This window comes from Zerene cesonia, chromosome 1 (assembly GCF_012273895.1).
Source record: "Zerene cesonia ecotype Mississippi chromosome 1, Zerene_cesonia_1.1, whole genome shotgun sequence".
Classification (NCBI taxonomy): Eukaryota; Metazoa; Arthropoda; class Insecta; order Lepidoptera; family Pieridae; genus Zerene; species Zerene cesonia.
This window is the reverse complement of record NC_052102.1, coordinates 4,085,637-4,103,938: the sequence shown is the minus strand read 5'-3', so window position 1 is coordinate 4,103,938 and position 18,302 is coordinate 4,085,637. Positions and strand designations below refer to the sequence as shown.

General features: G+C 31.0%; 5 protein-coding genes and 1 long non-coding RNA gene across 8 annotated transcripts in view; 3 read left to right on the top strand and 3 right to left on the bottom strand.

Moving 5' to 3' along the window:
* On the bottom strand, nt 1–388 carry LOC119840594. The gene is made up of 2 exons (XR_005288318.1): nt 192–388; nt 1–106 (listed from the first exon to the last, which is right to left on the bottom strand). It is a non-coding gene; the product is annotated as an uncharacterized LOC119840594 (long non-coding RNA).
* The window catches only part of LOC119840554 (deubiquitinase OTUD6B), a 22,208-nt gene extending 5,235 nt beyond the window's left edge, over nt 1–16,973 (top strand). Inside the window, exons 1-2 of one of the 2 annotated variants that reach the window (XM_038367244.1) lie at nt 15,609–15,848; nt 15,957–16,973. In XM_038367244.1, coding sequence (XP_038223172.1) covers nt 16,021–16,893 — 873 coding nt within the window. In that variant the 5' untranslated portion in view covers nt 15,609–15,848; nt 15,957–16,020 and the 3' untranslated portion in view covers nt 16,894–16,973. Of the gene's footprint in view, nt 1–15,608; nt 15,849–15,956 lie in introns of those variants that run through there. The other variant, XM_038367252.1, reaches the window with a different exon arrangement.
* On the top strand, nt 5,582–8,987 carry LOC119840534 (tyrosine aminotransferase-like). Its single transcript, XM_038367209.1, has 5 exons — nt 5,582–5,853; nt 6,082–6,410; nt 7,135–7,608; nt 7,961–8,143; nt 8,702–8,987. Exons 1-5 carry the CDS (start codon nt 5,709–5,711, stop codon nt 8,900–8,902), a joined length of 1,332 nt encoding a protein of 443 aa, XP_038223137.1. The 5' UTR covers nt 5,582–5,708; the 3' UTR covers nt 8,903–8,987.
* LOC119840541 (NADH dehydrogenase (ubiquinone) complex I, assembly factor 6-like) lies at nt 10,009–11,677 on the top strand. 2 transcript variants are annotated; one of them, XM_038367223.1, is made up of 5 exons: nt 10,009–10,331; nt 10,411–10,648; nt 10,721–10,953; nt 11,100–11,262; nt 11,376–11,677. In XM_038367223.1, exons 1-5 carry the CDS (start codon nt 10,213–10,215, stop codon nt 11,553–11,555), a joined length of 933 nt encoding a protein of 310 aa, XP_038223151.1. In that variant the 5' UTR covers nt 10,009–10,212; the 3' UTR covers nt 11,556–11,677. The 2 variants fall into 2 exon arrangements, with proteins under 2 accessions (XP_038223151.1, XP_038223160.1); XM_038367232.1 differs by having other exon boundaries at nt 10,407–10,648.
* Nucleotides 11,749–14,255, bottom strand: LOC119840572 (platelet-activating factor acetylhydrolase IB subunit beta homolog). The gene is made up of 4 exons (XM_038367263.1): nt 14,080–14,255; nt 13,691–13,897; nt 13,499–13,621; nt 11,749–13,418 (listed from the first exon to the last, which is right to left on the bottom strand). Exons 1-4 carry the CDS (start codon nt 14,143–14,145, stop codon nt 13,137–13,139), a joined length of 678 nt encoding a protein of 225 aa, XP_038223191.1. The 5' UTR covers nt 14,146–14,255; the 3' UTR covers nt 11,749–13,136.
* Nucleotides 16,974–17,014: 41 nt separating the features above from the next.
* LOC119840583 (lysine--tRNA ligase-like) lies at nt 17,015–18,118 on the bottom strand. Its single transcript, XM_038367274.1, has 3 exons — nt 17,930–18,118; nt 17,402–17,642; nt 17,015–17,190 (listed from the first exon to the last, which is right to left on the bottom strand). The coding sequence occupies exons 1-3, from the start codon at nt 17,977–17,979 to the stop codon at nt 17,092–17,094; spliced, it is 390 nt and encodes a 129-aa protein (XP_038223202.1). The 5' UTR covers nt 17,980–18,118; the 3' UTR covers nt 17,015–17,091.
* Nucleotides 18,119–18,302: the final 184 nt, after the last annotated feature.

Here is an 18,302-nt window from a genome sequence, read left to right as displayed (position 1 = left end):
AAGAAGAAGGTTTGAATCTGAATCTTTCGACGATTCTGCGTAGTTTGCGCTTGTCGATTGACTGAAACCTGGGGGAGACGGCAATTCTGTTGCTTGGGATCGAGGCCTAAAAAATAAAAATTATGATTTATTGTGATAATTCTTAAAGTTGCATTTAAGTTAATTAAATGAGAAATTTTATTGACACTTACTTTTGATTGAAATCTAAAGCCCATTTAAATTTCTTGTTGGATTTTGTTACTGACATTTTTGGTCGATATGATTATATTAAATAGCTTCTTAATTATATATTTCAGGACTTATTTAACCTCTTCTGGATTAAAACAGAATTTTATAAGTTTAAAGTTTTTGTCCGAAACGTCAAGTCACAAGTGACAAGTGTCAAGTCCTAAAAATCCGAATGAAGTGAGGACAATGTTGCCACTTTGATTTACTAAAAAGGGCAACTCGGTACTCTGAACGGTCTTAAATTTCATAAAAGCATGACGTGATCACGAATAATGTGTCACGAGTACCGCCAGAATGCAAAAAAACTGCATGTTTTCTGTTTCCATTAAAGTACTGTGATATAACAATTTAGGAAGAAAGCGAAAACGACTACTAAAAGTCCACAGACAGACATTGATTCGACATCGATTATCATATAAATAATTATAATAAACCTTGTGACACCGTTTCTTCAAAAGCAAAATAATACAGTATTTTTACTATATGTACAAGAAAGAATAAATGCAGATTGGTTCTGACCTGTGATAACAGAAAATTCGTTTCGTGATTTATTATTGAATTTTTTACTATCCAAATGAAACAAACTGCTGATAAAAATGTTTCCTGAAAAATATTGGGGTATTTGCAAAAGTCGAGTCTTAGTATTTATTTAAGTCAAGCTTAATTAGTTTATTAGTTATTTAACGCTATCGCATCCTCCTAAATTAAGTTCTAATTAGACTTTTAAATGAAATCAGTCAGAAAGCATCACAACTTATAAATGCTAATTCGCTGAATGCGATTACACTTACCTAAATTCAGTAAAGACTGAATTCAGGCGACTAAATTAACTGAAGTCAGAAATGTAATTAGCGTATATGTTCTAGTTACCTGTGCTAGTTAAACCGTCGGCAGATATTTATAAATTTATCATGTCATAATTATTATAAATGTCTTTAACCTTTAATTTTTAGTTTTATAATTTTTATTGAAATGCTTTATAAATGAGAAGTTTTGAAAGAATAGAAAAATGTATTTTACCTTTCTCTCCGTACGGTATTTAGAAGTACCTCCACATTTTTCGTTTAATAACTAAGTACCAAATGACTTTATGTTAACTACAACTGACGTTCCTTTAAAGAACCGTGTCCGTAAGCCAATCGTAGAGTGTTATTTATATAACCGCGTGACGTTGCCGAGAAATTTGAACAGCGAGTTACAATTTTTCGGACATTTTTTGCTTTACTGTGTGGTGTAATTGAAAAAGTTTTATAAATAGAATATCATTAGGTCCGAAGATCCACCATCGTCACCATCAAAGCAAGATGAACTGAAATGCCCTATAAGTGCCCAGCGATTACCCGAACCAATCCGAAATAAAGGACCTAGATATAATTTTACCGGAATACGGATCCTAGAGTAGTAGAAGACTATTTTGCTCATTGTAGCATTCCGACTGATATATTTTTAGTATTGATTGGAAATATTATTTATAGTATTTTCTTGTGTATGATTTTACGCGAGTCTTATACATTTAGAAATTTAAAACTTTTTAACGGATTTTAAACGCGATTTATTCATTATATTATTCAAGACATGTAACATCACAGTCTCCCCGTGAACACGCTTGCTGTAAAGTATTCGAAACGTTGGGTTAATAATACAATGAATATATCGCGTTTAAAATCCATTAAAAAGTTTTAAATTTCTGAATATTATTTATATTATTGTGTACCTTTATGCTACTCAAAGAGGCAAAGTATTGAACCTATATATGGAGGAACTTCAAACATTCATATTTATGAATTTTTCCAAGGGTTACAATACTCGTCCGGCGTAGCGAGACCTTACTCTTTGGCACCTGATCTCAACAATGCACTTCTTTGCAAAACAATGCCAAGAGACAGTTTTGCAATTATTGTATCTCATCTTCATCAGTTACTCCAAAGATAACTCCCAAATGCCTAGAGACTGCAAAGATAAGTTAAATAAAATTAGATTGATGACAATAACACTGAAAGATGCTAGTCAGAAAAGAAAGGCTTATATTGATAATACTGCAAAAGGTGGCCCTTTCCAAAAGACGCAAATTTGTGTACTGCATTATAAAAAACTTTTGGGAAATAGAGGCGTCCATTGGCCTACGTTCGTAGAAAATAAGGAAAAGTGTGAGGTTTGTAATTTAAAAAAGATTCAGTCGATGCCTCATAGTTAATGTTCTCATTGCAACGTGTTTTTGTGTGTTTATAAAAAGAAAAATTGTAATACTGAATACCACTAGGTCAAATTGTAATTATATCTTTTTTATGATAACTAAGTAAACATTGAATCTCATTATTTTTGTAGTTTCTATCTCAGTTCCTAACATTATAATAACACAAAGTTCCTAAGGGTACTTTTAAGTCTGTCTTGGAAATAGTACTTCTAGGTACAATAAAAATCTGAACATAACGTTTACTTTTCTCTACCTTATTATGATAATAAAGTTAAAAGGCGGAAATTCTTCAAAAATCACTACCCTGGTTGGAAAGGGTTAAACCTCACATTTTTTCCATAAGGTCAAAGTTATAGTGGGCCACTCGTAAGTCGTGACGTCGTGGTAGATAGTTCGTTAGTACACACTTAATTTACATAAAAAGATATAAAAAATATGCACAAACAGCGAAAGTATCACTAGGTTGCGATCTCTTTCAGAATACCATATAGACTATGTAACTCCATTGTGATGAAAAAAAACTGAATTCAAACATTTTATTTTTAACACAGAAAATTAGGTTTTCTTATAATCTTGTGTCGTTTAATTAAATTATATGATAGCAAATTAGGTTCTAATTGTGTTTCGATCTCAATTGTATGTTATTATCTATACCTAGAATATTTTCCTATGAAATGTGTATTTCAGGCAATTATTTTTTTCATTAATTAAAACAGTTATCTCAACTATATACAAACTCGTCGGCTTTACGTATCGTCTTGGTTAACATGTACTCGTATGTTAAATGTTTAATAAATACCGGTCGGGATGACCGGTATTTATTCTTCGGCTTCGCCCGGAAAAAATTTACAGATTTGATGTTTAGTTTTTTAGCATTGAAATGCTTTATAAATGAGAAATTTTGAGAGAGCTTCCGGTGCGTGCACTGCGAGTTAGCGTTAGCCCAAATAATAACTATTCCACGCGGATGAGGTAGCGGGCGGAAGCGAGTTTATAATAAAACCTTACATTAAATAGGAAAAAATACAATTTAAACTTATTTATTTTGTATATATTATAGTATGCATAATAGTATATTCACAGTATACAACGCAACTCGCGTAATATAATGACTTTTATGTAATTAATTTTACTATCAATATTATATTATATTTATTAATTATACATACATTATATATTATGGGACTTTTTCCTCTTTGTACTTATTTTTTTCTTTTTTTTTACCCACCCACCTTGTAAAGATCACTACCTAGCGATAAGGTGTCCCTTTAATTGCATATATGATTTTTATTTTGCATTTCATTTCATTTATAAAATGTGAAAAAAGGACACAATTAAAAAAAACTATAGTCTTATAAGTTTTTTAAAACAAAACAAAATAATTATTTATATCAATCAATAAGCAATATATTAAAAAAAACATCACAATTTATGCAGAGAATCCATTTAATTTTGGATGGATGGATGAATGAACTTTAATTAAGGATGTATAAACGCGAATCGGAACCAGTTTTTCTGCTGCATTTTTTTCGTTTTTCCAACACGACATAGGTATCGTCTTCTCTTATTAAATTGTTCCTTTAAACTAATTAATAAAAAAATTCTAATTTTGTCACTAACCGCGACTAACCGCAATAGCGATTCCAGTATGGCTTTTAGCTTGGCCTGTATCTATAAATGTTTGTAATGGAATCTTTGAACATAATTTTCACCAATTTCCAGAAGTCTGATTAATTTGTTATTATAGGTAGTTCCTTTATCTTTTTTAGTGCTAGCATTTTTGAAAAATCTTATAATCCAAGTTGATTACGCTTTGTAAACTGAACCTACAGGTTAAAATCTAAAGTTACATTTAACAATTACATACATTAAAGACATTTCGGATTCAGATACGAGGCAGAGCATATCTCCTTTAGTAAACTTAAAAACCAGTTATTACAATTAAATTAAATTAAAGTAACTTAAATGACTTGTAAATTTTTTATAACATAATTATACCTATTTTGAACTTATATCTTGCAACAAACATCCATACATTGTTACAAACGTTCGCGATTATAACTTGGGTAGGATTATGCCTCACCCTGTATATTCAAATATTTGAGCATTGTCATACATAAACGAAGTAATCGGAATATAACTAAAATGGTACTATATAAATAAGTATAATACATATATAAGTATCGTTACAAACTAGATATACAACTATAAACTGTATTGCTGCTAGGTTTCGATTTGGAGACAGTGATAGTTATCGTAATCATAGCTGTTTAATTAGTAATTACTTAAATTTTCGTGGCTCCTAAGATCAATCAAAGTATTAACGTATTTTTTTATAGAACTCCGGTCCAGTGTTAGACGTGTCATTTAAGGGTTTTGTACAAAGAGACTCGGAAAAGACGGACGGACAGACAAACAGACAGAGAGACAGTCCGGCAGTGAAGTCTTAGTAATAGGTTTTACCCTCTATGTAAGGACCCCACAAAGCAATTTTCGTTAATTTCATATGAATTTTTTATATGTTTATAGCTAGGTTATGGTTTTTTTTTTACTGCCAGCAAGGTACCATCGCCATTCAGTAAACAAGCAATTAAGATTGTTAGTAAACATTTATCCATTCAATATTTATGCAAAATCCTACATACAATATCCAATGCGTCATCCATAGCAAGAAACAAAACAAAAATATTTACAAGTGTTTATTAAATCGTAAGTATCCTGACTGCATCCATCCAAATACATCGACTTCGACGACTAAATTTATTTATATTATTAATAGGAGAGGTTTGTATCCTCTCAATTTGCCAGTATAATATTATATTTTCGCGTGATGGAGTAACAAGCATCCATCTATATTAGTCTGGTTTTTGCATATTTTTCGTGTAAGTAAGTTTTAGTTTATGTAAAAATCGATTAGATTTTAGATAAAAATGTGTACATTACGTAAAACAAAAAATAATTATTTGACGCTATCAACGCATATCAAGAGTATTCCTTATTTTTTTCTTTTAGATTAATCCAGAAACACTCACTTTTCACCAGAACTTTCGATTAATAGAGTTTTACTATAAACGAAGATTAAATTACTTATGTATATGACCAAGGGTGGAATATTTTAAATAACTCGCTCTGTCGTCATCTCATATACATAATCAAACCAGTTCCACGACTCGGGAACTGGTGATCGTCAAACGTTTTCATACAAAAGTAAGGTGTATCGAAAGGCAAGCTCTATTCTTAATTCAAGTGTTGCCGCAGTTTTAAATACACCTCAAGTTTGGTGCCCATGTCGCGAAGGACTCGAGGAAGGCAGGAGTGGGACGTGCGCGCTTCCACATTAGCTCGTAATACCACTAACACCATACGAAACGTCGTCGAAAATCTAGTTGTTGAGCCGAACCCCCAAAAGGAATTTATCGCTCTTTCAATCGGTATGCTATACGCAATACGCATTTATGACGCAAATTGTTGCAAACAAAGTTCTATGTGTTTATATTCTTAATTAATAGACTATCAAATATCAATACTCTTTATAAAAAGTGTTCTGTTATAAAAAAAATAAAAGCTTTTTTAATAATATCGTTCGTAAGAAATGTGTGTGCTATGAAAATAAAACACTTAAATTACGTAGTTAACTATTGACTTTATTTTGATGACAGGTGATCCGACAACTTTTGGAAACCTAAATCCTCCTGAGCAAGTATTGGAAGCTATTAAAGAAAGTGTTGAAACAGCGAAAAGCCGAGGATATGCTCCTGCTAAGGGTCATTTAGAGGCAAGAGAAGCAGTGGCCGAGTACAGCGCGCATCAAGGAAATGTTACCGCTAATGACGTTATTCTCTCTAGTGGTGCTTCGCATGCAATTGAGCTGGCTATCACCGCTCTGGCAGATTCCGGACAGAACATACTTGCACCACGACCTGGTTTCATGATCTATCAGACGTTAGCTGAAGGGCTGGGAATAACTGTAAAATATTATAATTTATTGGTAAGTTATTTTCAACTTTAACCAGAAAACAATTTAAATTGTTTGAACTTTAAGAAGAAACTTCTTATATCAATATAAAATATTGCTAGCTTTTCGGAGCACACCTATTCTATCCATAACCTAATTTTCGGTATCAAATTTACGTAAAAACTACACTAATGGGCGTTTTATGGGTTCATTAATTCAATTTCATATCCACGTAATGTTAATAGATGCACATATCAAATTAATCACGTGAATTATTTTTAGATAGGCATACAACTCAAAATATTAAAAATACTGATGATTATAATATTTCTAAATTTTGTTGTTGTCTGAAAAATCTAAAATTATTGTTTTATTCGCATTCTTATAAGCATAAAATAGGTAAATAATTCAAACGTTTTTATACATTACACGCCGCTTTTTAGATTGCAAATAAATGATTGTAAATATTGGCCTTGATTTATTAATAATGTTACTATATTATGATACCGACAACGAAACAAGATTTAAAAAATAAGCACACACACTTATCCAAAACTATATAAAACATAAATTTTCCAACGTATCGCTTAGGTATACATTCAACTAACAAGTTTCTAGAAGCATAACAAGTTTCCAGTTTATTGTGGTCCTCGATTTGCATACCCACTATTTACGTCTTATTATTTGAGATATCCTTATAAATATTGTTTGTGTTATTATATAAAACTTTTTGCTATTAATATTCAATTAATTTCAGCCAGACGAACAATGGAAAGTGGATATAGATGACTTAGAAAGTCAAATTGATGAAGACACAGCTGCAATTGTTGTAATAAATCCATCTAATCCTTGTGGCTCTGTTTACGACAAGGATCATTTGGTTGAAATCTTAGATGTGGCCTCTAGAAACCACGTGCCGATTATAGCTGATGAAATTTATGAACATTTTGCTTTTTCTGGTCACAAATTTCATGCCATATCGTCGCTATCCAAAGACGTGCCGATACTGACTTGTAGTGGGCTCACTAAAAGATTCTTAGTTCCTGGGTGGCGAATGGGGTGGGTAATAATCCATGATCGTCACAATATATTCGGAAAAGAAATTCGGAAAGGACTGAATAATTTAGCGACGAGAATCCTCGGACCCAGTGTCCTAGTACAATTAGCACTTCCGAATATTCTTAAATACACACCACAGAGTTTCTTTGATGACGTTATCTTATTTATTGAGGTAAAATATTTTTAAATATTTAATTTTTAGTTTTATAGCATTGAAATGCTTTATAAATGAGAAATTTTGAAAGAATAGAAAAAAATTCTTATTTTTAAATATGTAATATTTTTACTTACGAATTAACGGAGGACCTATTGTAGGCATGTATTAAGCTTAAAAACTTTTAAAGTGCCAGTACCGAAATTACTCTGTATATTCTTTTTTTTTTTATTTGTACATCTCGTAATTTCCATAATTAATATTTCGGATATGTCTGGCAAATTGCTCATTGTATTTTTAAAAGTTTTTTTAAGAAAACAATCGCAAAGGTTTTTGTTAGCGTTTGTTAAACGTTATCAATTTTTTCCAGAATCAAGCAAAGTCTGCATATGAAGTATTACGAAGGGCTCCTGGACTACGACCAATCATGCCACAAGGCGCCATGTACATGATGATTGGTATTCAAATGTCACTTTTCCCTACTATCAAAAATGAAATACAATTTGTAGAGCGTCTTGTTAAGGAACAATCCGTTTTTTGTTTACCAGGGAAAGTAAGTACAAAACCAGACATACCTTTATTCTGTCCGCCTACATGGTATGAAAATTCAACTTTAACATTCCTCCCGGCATTATGTATCACCATTGCATGGCATTATATACCAGGGGTTGAGGTACAGAAGGCAGTCTTATCGCTAATAAGCGATTTCTATCAGACAAAGACGAAACAAAGGAAAAGCTAATAATTTATACCTAGTAGGATATACATTTTTTGAGCATCAGAGTTAAATAGAATATACGCATATCTAGGTACATATAAATAAGATAAAGATGTTTACACTTTAATGAAGATGCTGATGAGATATATAACACTGAAATGATACAACCCTTGTGACGAATACCGAGTCCACTATTCGGTATTCGTCGTCGTATAGCCTACAAATTACAATTTATCTCACTCTTATGAGAGGTTTTGGTTTTATTGACAAATATTGTCATATATCGCAGAACTCTTTTAATACTTGATCGAACCGGTTTCCTCAATTAGTGGTAGAATCCATAGGTATCACCGACTCTTATTCTGAATTATTACATACTCCTATTGTTTTCAGTGTTTTGAATACCCGAATTACATGAGAATTGTACTAACAGTACCTGAAGAATATTTACGAGAAGCTTGCCAAAGGATAATTTTATTCTGCAAAGAGCATGTGGATTATGGAGAGAAGAGAAAGGAGATTGAGAACGATGATGTGACTGTAACAAATACGATTGAAGTTTTGAGTGAAAGTGATATATCAGTTCATCCTTAGGCTGAAGCAAATCTTTGTTTCTATTAATTCCTTAGTTATAACTGAAATGATGAAATTTAGGAAATAAACTGAATTTTTCTTGTTATTTTTTTTGTTCTCATATCTTTTAATTTTTAAAACAAATTAATCCTTAGGATCATAAATCATAATCAACGAAAAAAAAATTCTATATATAAAGTCTGTTTTAGTCTGGTCTTATTCAGGCTGGTGTTCAAACCCAAAATCAAACATTTATTAATTCAACTAGACTTCATATAGAAGTACTTTTAAATCGTCATATTACACAGTTATAAAATTTACCACCGGTTAGGAAGGCTTGCCGGGAAGAGCCGGCAAGAAACTCTGTAGTTGCTCTTTTAAAATAATATCAATTTAACATTTCAATTCTACATAATAGTATATACACAACAGTGATGGCACTGTCCTTTAGTTCTTAAGCGACAACATTCCTTGGATTGTCAACTTCCATATATTCATTAATGCTATGGTAGGCTCTCTGAACTAATACATTTTTTGAATTTAGTACTACTAAACGATTTAATACTATGAGGAGTTCTATTGTGTAAGCGTATGCCTTGTCCCATAAATGATTTTATTACTTTTCTAAGCCGGAAAACAGGCATTTCAATTTTATTTCTGTTCCTCGTGTCATAACAATGTCTATCTCTTACTTTTATATGTAAGGGCTTCCCACTAAATAAATAAATTCTCGTCTAATGTTTAGCCAAGAGATACAGTAGGTTTAGTTGTGTCTAATACTTTTCTTCTTAAAATAGCCCCCCTAAATAATTTTTGAAAACATTTGGTCGCAACCCAAAATCAGTAACATAATATTTTGCAGGAACTGCTCTTTCATTGAGTAGATTCTAGTGTTCTAGCCGTGTGATAACTGATAAGTAGCTCCATCCTGTTGAAACCAACTTTCTGGGGTATAGTCTAAACATTGGGAAAGTTGCGACCGAGGAAGTAAAAAAATGAGCCTTGATCACTGCTTACGAACTCTTTTTTTCCTCTTATGGCAAAAAGATTTATCTATTTACCAGTGTCAAATGCTGTCAATTGTCAACACTGACAATGCCCACCAAATGACAACCACATTTGACACATCTGAAATTGACAATTTAATATTTATGTAAATGGAAAATTAACTTTTCGTGGGTTGTGGTGGGGTTAAAATATATAATAAACACATGAGTATATTATGAAATAAACTTTTAAAGCTAAGTGGGTATATATCCCACTCGCAGTACCAATAATAGTGGATAAATTAAATAATCTGCATTGAATAACCTGCAAAACAACCGTCAACCATGTTTAAAATTTATCCTAATGTTACACGATCCCTAGTAAAAGCTTGCATTATAAAAAGACCTGCATCGCATAATGCTGCTAAAGAGAATGGTCTAAACTACTGTGCCAATATTGTAAGGTACGTATATTGTGAATTTTTAAAATAGAAATAATTGTTTTTTCCCAATTCCGCTACTTTGTGTTTCTTTTCTAGATAGACAGCATGATTACGAGAACTATTTGGCAACTCTACTTATGACCAAAGCAATTCGATCACCAGCATTGGTAGTTAGAGCATTCAATGCAGAAATTGCTCGAATCCAAGATCAAACGTCAGATCCTCAGATTGCATCTATGAGATTACAATTTTGGCTTGATGCTCTCGGTACAATATACAAAAAGAATGAAGACTTGTCTGGTATACCAGCAAACCCTGTTGCTCAAGAATTGTTTAAAGTAAGCTTAGTGATAAACATTTATTTGACATATTATCAATATTCCTTACTTTTTAGCAAATTTCATTTTCAGGTGTGTAAAAGTTATAAGCTACCACAAATGTATTTAGAAAGATTGATATCATCTAGGAGTAGTTTACTGAAAATTAAATACTTTCGCACTGTTGAGGATATAGAAAAACACTCAGAAAACTCTGTTTCATCAGTCTACTACCTTCTTCTTAGTATAGCTGGAATAACCAATGTACATGCAGACCATGCTGCATCACATTTAGGTAAAGCTCAGGGGATAGCAAACATATTGAGGTACCTTATTCTATTCTAATATAATAAAAATATTAAACAGTCTCTGTCTGAATCTTTTCTAAAAAAATTTATATAATTTGTCTAATCAATTATATCCAAATAAAAGCAAAAATGCATTTACCTTCTACAATTATACTGATTTACAGATCTATTCATGTATCCAATCACCAAAAGGTTGTTTCTTTACCAATGGATATTTTAATGAAATACAAAATAAGCCAAGAATCAATATTGAGGGGCATAGATAATGAAGATATGAGGAATGTTGTTTTTGAAGTTGCAAGTAGAGCAAATAACCATTTACAAAAAGTATGTTACATGACAGTTTTTACCTACCTGATATATTTTTTTTTCTAATAAATTACACTTGTAACTGTTTGATATGTAATCTATTATATCTATGTGATATATTTGTTTTTCAGGCCAGAGCTATTAAAGTACCAAAAATAGTCCACCAAATACTTTTACCAGCAACTGCAGTAGAAAATTATCTTAAGAAGCTCCAGAAAATTAATTTTAATATTTATGATTTATCCTTGCAAAAGAGAAACCCAACATTACCTTTTCATTTATATTATAAAAGGCTTTTAAACAAATATTAATGTCAATGTTATATTTCTATATGATACGGTTAATGAATTGTTTTATGTTTATATAAATTGTTGAAGTAAACAGCAACATATTATCCAATCATTGTGTAAAGAAGAACACAAAAAAATATTGTAGAAAAATAGGAAAATATTTCGTCACTAAAACTTGTTTTTTATTGACTAAAGGAAAATAAAAACACATTTACAAGAAACAATAATTGCACTTTTACTTCAAGCTTATTCATGCAAATAAATAATAACATTTGAGATTCAAGCATTTTGGCAACTTGAGTAGCTAAAATTCTACAGTAGTATATTATGAAATTGTAAAACTTTACACTGGAAAAACAAATTATCACTGTTTACCATACCATACCTTAATATCTCAACACAATGCATTTATTATTCTATGAACTGAATTGAAAACATTTCTTGCCTAATTATTAAGTTGTTTTCATTGAGGAATAATATTTTTTACTATTTCTGTTGGTGAGATTTTGCTCATAACAACCCTTTGTGATGATATCTTTCAATGTCTTTTGTTAAATTCAACCTTTGGTAAAATTAAGTCTTTGGTTAAATGACAATTCACTCTGTGAAAAGTTTTAGAGAAGTAAAATTTATAAGCAAATATTATTTGTCTTTTATGTACTTGAGATATTCATAAATTTATTTTATCAAATTCAAATTGAATCATAGTATGTTTACAAACATATTCAGTTACATATATACCAAGAATAATTAATATAATATTAAGAACATAACCCTGTCAATACAAGTTAATTTTTCAGTAAGGTTAATTACATGGCAGTATTTCTTGATAACAATAAATATTTTAATTCTGATAATTGACCCAATAGCTAATTGTTCCTAAATCAATACATGTTAAAACAAATATGAAATAATAACACTTTGTAAAATACTTAATATGAAATGAGTTTCCATAGGTGTTGAAAAACCATCTTTGCAAAATATTAATATGCAGCTTCTTTGTTCATAAAAAATGTTGCATATTAAGCCAAATCCATATACTGCATTACCATATTCAGTAATAATGAGTCTTGTAATAAAAAACCTTACATGAAGTGATATACATGTAAATTCTAAGAAAATTTAGTAAAAAATTATATTACTTTAACAGGCTTATCATGATCCAACTTTGTTTGATGTTTACATAATTATAATATAATAAATGCATCTATACACAGTACATCCATTAGGATATAATTGATAATGAATCACATGCCATTACTTCAAATTATTATAAGAAATAATTAAGTAATTTAACTAGCCAATTGAAAATGTTTGCAGATACAAAAATAGTTCATTTGGTATGAGTTGAATATTTTACAATCATTATCTTCATAAGTAATTACTTCATTTTTATATTTTTTAAATCAAATATTCTTAAATATACACAGCCAATACACAATAAAACCAGGAATGTATTAGTTAGTGAAATATAAACTATTCAACACATTAAATTCTTAAGCCTATAATAAAAAAAGCTAATTATAAATAAGTACTACTGTATAATCACAATGAGCTTGCCAAAAAAAAAGCTGATATATATCCTGAATACTATAATAATGTTTATTCTGAAGGTGTCAAGTCAATTTCTGGTTCTCCTTCAGATAATAACTGATGCAAGAGATCATGAACAGGCTCAAAGGCCTTCCGAAAGGCTGCATTTGTGGGTATTAGGTAATCATGCATATCATGGTGGCTAATTGTTCCATCACTCTGAATAAAGCCCTTATCAATTGAAACCATATCTACTTTTTTCATAGTGGCAACTTTCTCTCTTAACAAATGATTTATTTTAACATGTTTCTCCCGTAATGAATTTGGATGTCTACCTCTGGGGAGAAGACTCTGAAATAAATATTTGTTTAAATTATGTACATTACATTCATAGCTATTACAAATTAAAGCTTTACCTAATAGGTACTTACTGGTATAACAATATAGACACTAGGATGTTTCTCTTGAATAGTATGAATTATTTCTATGATACCTTCACAAATTTGTTCAGCTGTGTGTTCTATATTATTTGTTCCTACATGTAACACAATTACCTACAAACAAAAATATGTTTAATTAAGTATAGTTTAAGAATGAAAGTTAGTTGATAAGCGTTCACTTACTTTTGGATCTACATGGTCAAGTTCACCATTTTTAATGCGCCATAGTACATTTTGTGTTTGATCTCTATGTATACTGAAGTTAAGGCAGTGTAACGGGGCAAACCATTGGTTCCATACTTCTGTATGTTCCAATGCTTGAAGAATTGAGTCACCAATGAAGATTACATCGGCATCTTTTCCTTTAGCATCGGAAAGGAATCTGTTATGCTAGAATTAAAACGATCCATGAAAGATAAGTATATTGTGCATTATATTGTCAATGAATGACTATAAGATCAAGTATTTATTGTATTTAAAGCAATAAATTTACGGTTGTAAATATATCAGTATATCTGACCACGTCGCAAGATACAGAAAAATTATTTAAATATTATAATAACTTAGCTTACAATACTATTCCATCTTCCATCGCCTTCTGTATCCTGTTGGGGAGTCGCTATGGAACAAGGATTCATATTATAATGACTTATATTAAAAACTGAAGAAAGCTCAGGATTTAATTCAAAATCACAGTATTTTCAGTTTCCTTATTTGACAATTTTCAAATAAAATGGCCTTAGCTTGATTCGCTGACTCTGAAAAACCAATCTGTCAACGTCAATGATTTTATGATATCCATTACAGTTTACAACTAGCAAATATCTAGTACATATGCGCTTATTACACTACACTAAATTTAGTCGACTTAATTTAGTCGTCACTGTAATATTTAGAAAGTGCAATAGCATTCAGCGAGTTAGTATACAAAATTTATAAGTCACGATGGTTTCTAAAGGACGAGCCGTATTATTCTACTTTCCCGTAGCATTATACTATTTTTTTTTTGTGTTATCATCGGCAATGGAGCTGGTGGGTCGCGTGATGGTAAGCGCTACCACCGCCCATGAACATTTGGAGAGGATCAAGGTCGTTTGCAAAACTTACACCTCTACAAATGCATTGCCAACTTCGAATTGGAAAGGGATTAAGAAAGGATAGACGAGAGAAATAAAGGAAAGAAATGGAAAGGACAAGGAAAAGGATATTGGCCTCCGGCTCCCCCTCTCACCGAACGAAACACAGTAGTATGCTATTTCACGCCGATCTTCTCTGGGGTTGTGGTACTTCCTTCACTGTATCATTTAGATGTCCAATTAGAAACACATTTAGAAAACTGATACTTGTCTTTTATAAATAGTCCTATACTTTTCAGGGATAATTTTTGTGAGAATCTTTTAGATAAATATAGAATTGAATTTTAAATCTCAATACAAATAATTTAACTTTTGCATAAACGGAGTGTTATTGTGTAAAACGTTATTGTGTAATTTCTGAATTCGTTGCTTCTAAATCTTTAATAATGTCCCTTATCTGATTCGTACCTACATTTAGTGTAGCGTAATGAGCGCTTGAGATTGCTCCTGGATAGAACGCGGCGTCCCCATCGATTGAATTGTTACAACATTTTTTTAATTTAACTTTCATAGTAACCACTTCTTAATCTGTGATTCGTACGATTGTTACATGCAACTACTGTACGAATCACAGGCGTGTAAATGAGCTTTTATGTTCACACTATAAAGGTGAATTTATACTTTCTTATCTGTTGCATACAAATAACTTTAAGGCAGCTAGGCAGCCAGCCGGGCAACCAGCCGGTTCCAGGCAGCCGGCCAGCTGGCATTACAGCCAGCCAGCTACTACTCTAATTTGACATATTAAGCAAATATTTTCTCTAATCATTTATGACGTTCATATATTATCCAAATATTTTCGGGTAAACGTGAATATAACATAATCAAAACGATAAAAATTAATGTAACCCAGTCCGAATATAGCTTATAATTTGGTGTGGCCATATTAATAACTCTGTATTACCCCCATCCCGTCTTGATCCAGGGTGCTACTATCGCTACGGATACTCCTTGTATCATCGCATAAATAGTTTGACTATTTAAAACATCAATGTATAAACAGAAAGCTCACTGTCAATAATTGTCAAAATTAGCACATCATTACAGAGTACATTTTTATCTATGATCAATAAGTAAGACATTAATTTTTTTTAAATGAATCAAGAGTATAGAAGCTTTCGATTTACGAAGTTATCATTATAAATTATAATGGAAAACAGAAATTGTTTTATTTAAGCTGGTTTAATTAATTAAGTACTAAATAGGTAGGTACACAGAATAATTACATAGAAATTATTTTGAAATTGAGAAGTGGTCTTTTTAGTTTATATTTTATGAGAAGGTTAGTTTCTGAATTGTACATTATTTTAAAGGATTGCCATTTGGTCTTAATACCGGTATCGCAGGAAATACGCTCTTTTAGAGAAACGAAATAACATGGAAGATAATATTGATGATTTTAGCAGTTTATCTATAGAGAATAGACATAAAAAAGAGCGAAAAGAACTACAAGCCAAAATACAGGGATTAAAAAAAGTTGCTAAAAATGATAAATCGAGGAAAAAAGAACTGACCGCTGAAATTGCTAGGTTGGAAATGGACATTGATATTCGCCATAAAAAAGAGATAGAAGAATCGCAAAAACAATGTCTTAATGAAGATGAAGTAATTCAAGAAATAAATAGTAATGAAAATAATGAAGAAGTTACTAAAAGTAAATTGTCTAAGGCCCGAAAACGCAGGGACAAAAAATCACAGCAGGAACGAGACCGAGAAGAGCAAATAAAGCTTCAAGAAAAAGAAAATCTCAATGGACCTAGAAATAAAGAAATTCAAGAAATTTCTTCCCGGCTAAGAGATAAAGGCCTTACAATTTATTCTATTCCATCAGATGGAGATTGTTTATACAAAGCTATTTCACATCAACTCGCTTTAAAAAAAGATATCAATGTAACAGTTGAAGAATTAAGAAATAATGTTGCAACTCATATAAGAACTAACAAAGATGAATTTCTACCTTTCTTAACTAATTCTGATACTTATGAAATGCTAACTGATTATGAATTCTATGAATACTGTGATAACATAATTAACACTAAAGTTTGGGGTGGACAGCTAGAAATAAGAGCTTTGTCTAATATTTTAAAGTGTCCCATAACTGTTATTCAAGCCACTGGCCCTGAAGCTATTGAACAGGGACAAGAATATCCTGGACCTTCATTGATAATTTCTTATCATCGGCATATGTATAGTTTAGGAGAACATTACAATTCAACTCAGGTTTTGAATGATATTGATTCATATCAATAATTTGTTCAAAGATTAAACTAGTATAGTATAAGTAATATATTTGATTAATATACTGAATAATGATAAAGTGATAGGCATACATAGTATTGTTTTTTATTATTATTAAATAACAATATTAAAATGAATATGGTAAAGTATATTTATTACTGGTATGTTTAACAAATTCTGAAGAAACACAAAAATGTCAATTCTATTAAATTATGCTCCATTTTGAGTAGCTGTTTGATTGTCTTCACCATCCTCTGTGTTATGTTTATTGGGATCATCAGGCTTCATAGCAGGGAAAAGTAGTACCTCCTGAAAAGCAATAATAAGATAATCTTTATATTGTACTTATCACAACATTGGAAAGTTACATAATCTTCATAATACAGAATTTAGGTTCGTAAACTACTCCATCATGAAAATTGAATTACATTATTCAATAATGTTATTTATTGAAAGTTTATTGTGTATTATATGTCATATATTCAATACTATAATTTATTTCTTTTACATAAGGGCTTACCTTAATATTATTGGAGTCTGTTAAGAACATAGTAAGGCGATCAACACCAAGCCCCCATCCACCAGTGGGTGGAAGACCATATTCAAGAGCAGTACAAAAAGCCTCATCTGTGGGGGGTGCTTCATCATCACCCGCTGCACGATCCTTTGCCTGCTGTTCAAATCTCTCCCTTTGTGTAGCTGGATCATTCAATTCTGTGTATGCATTGCATATCTCTTTCTTCATAACAAACAGTTCAAACCTTAAAGTAATTGTTATATACTAATAAATATTATGTATTATTTATCACATGTGATTTATAAGGATTGTATAGCTATATGTTATCTCAAAATCATAAAGAATACTAATATTTTTATGTATTTATAGTTATGTAGTATATTTTGTTTATTACTGATAAATAAATGCAAAAAAAAAAATAGTTTTACTTTCATGTAAACAAGTCATTAATCAGTAATAAAAAGGTCATTAATATACAAGTCTTTTGGATAACAAGAAGCTTTCAGTATGTATTCCTTATCCAAAATTTACCTTTCAGTGAGTCCTGGAATATCTCTATGATACTTAGACAGTGGGCTCATAATTTGAGGATGATCCAATATGAATGTGGGATTTATACATTTCTCCTCAAGGAATTCACCAACCAGTTTGTCTAATAATCTTGCCGTTGTTCTGGGTGGTGGACATTCAACCTAATTGTACATAAGAGTTTATTTATCTATTTGTTTATAAACAGTTGTAAATTAAGGCATAAACAAAAAAATACAATAATTGATATCCAATAAAAAATGAGCACTGAATGCACTATACTTAATCAATATTAATTAAAAACAGTACTTATATTTTAAATGACAAAGGGGCCATCCATAAATTACGTCACGCGAATTTTAGAACTTTTCGACCC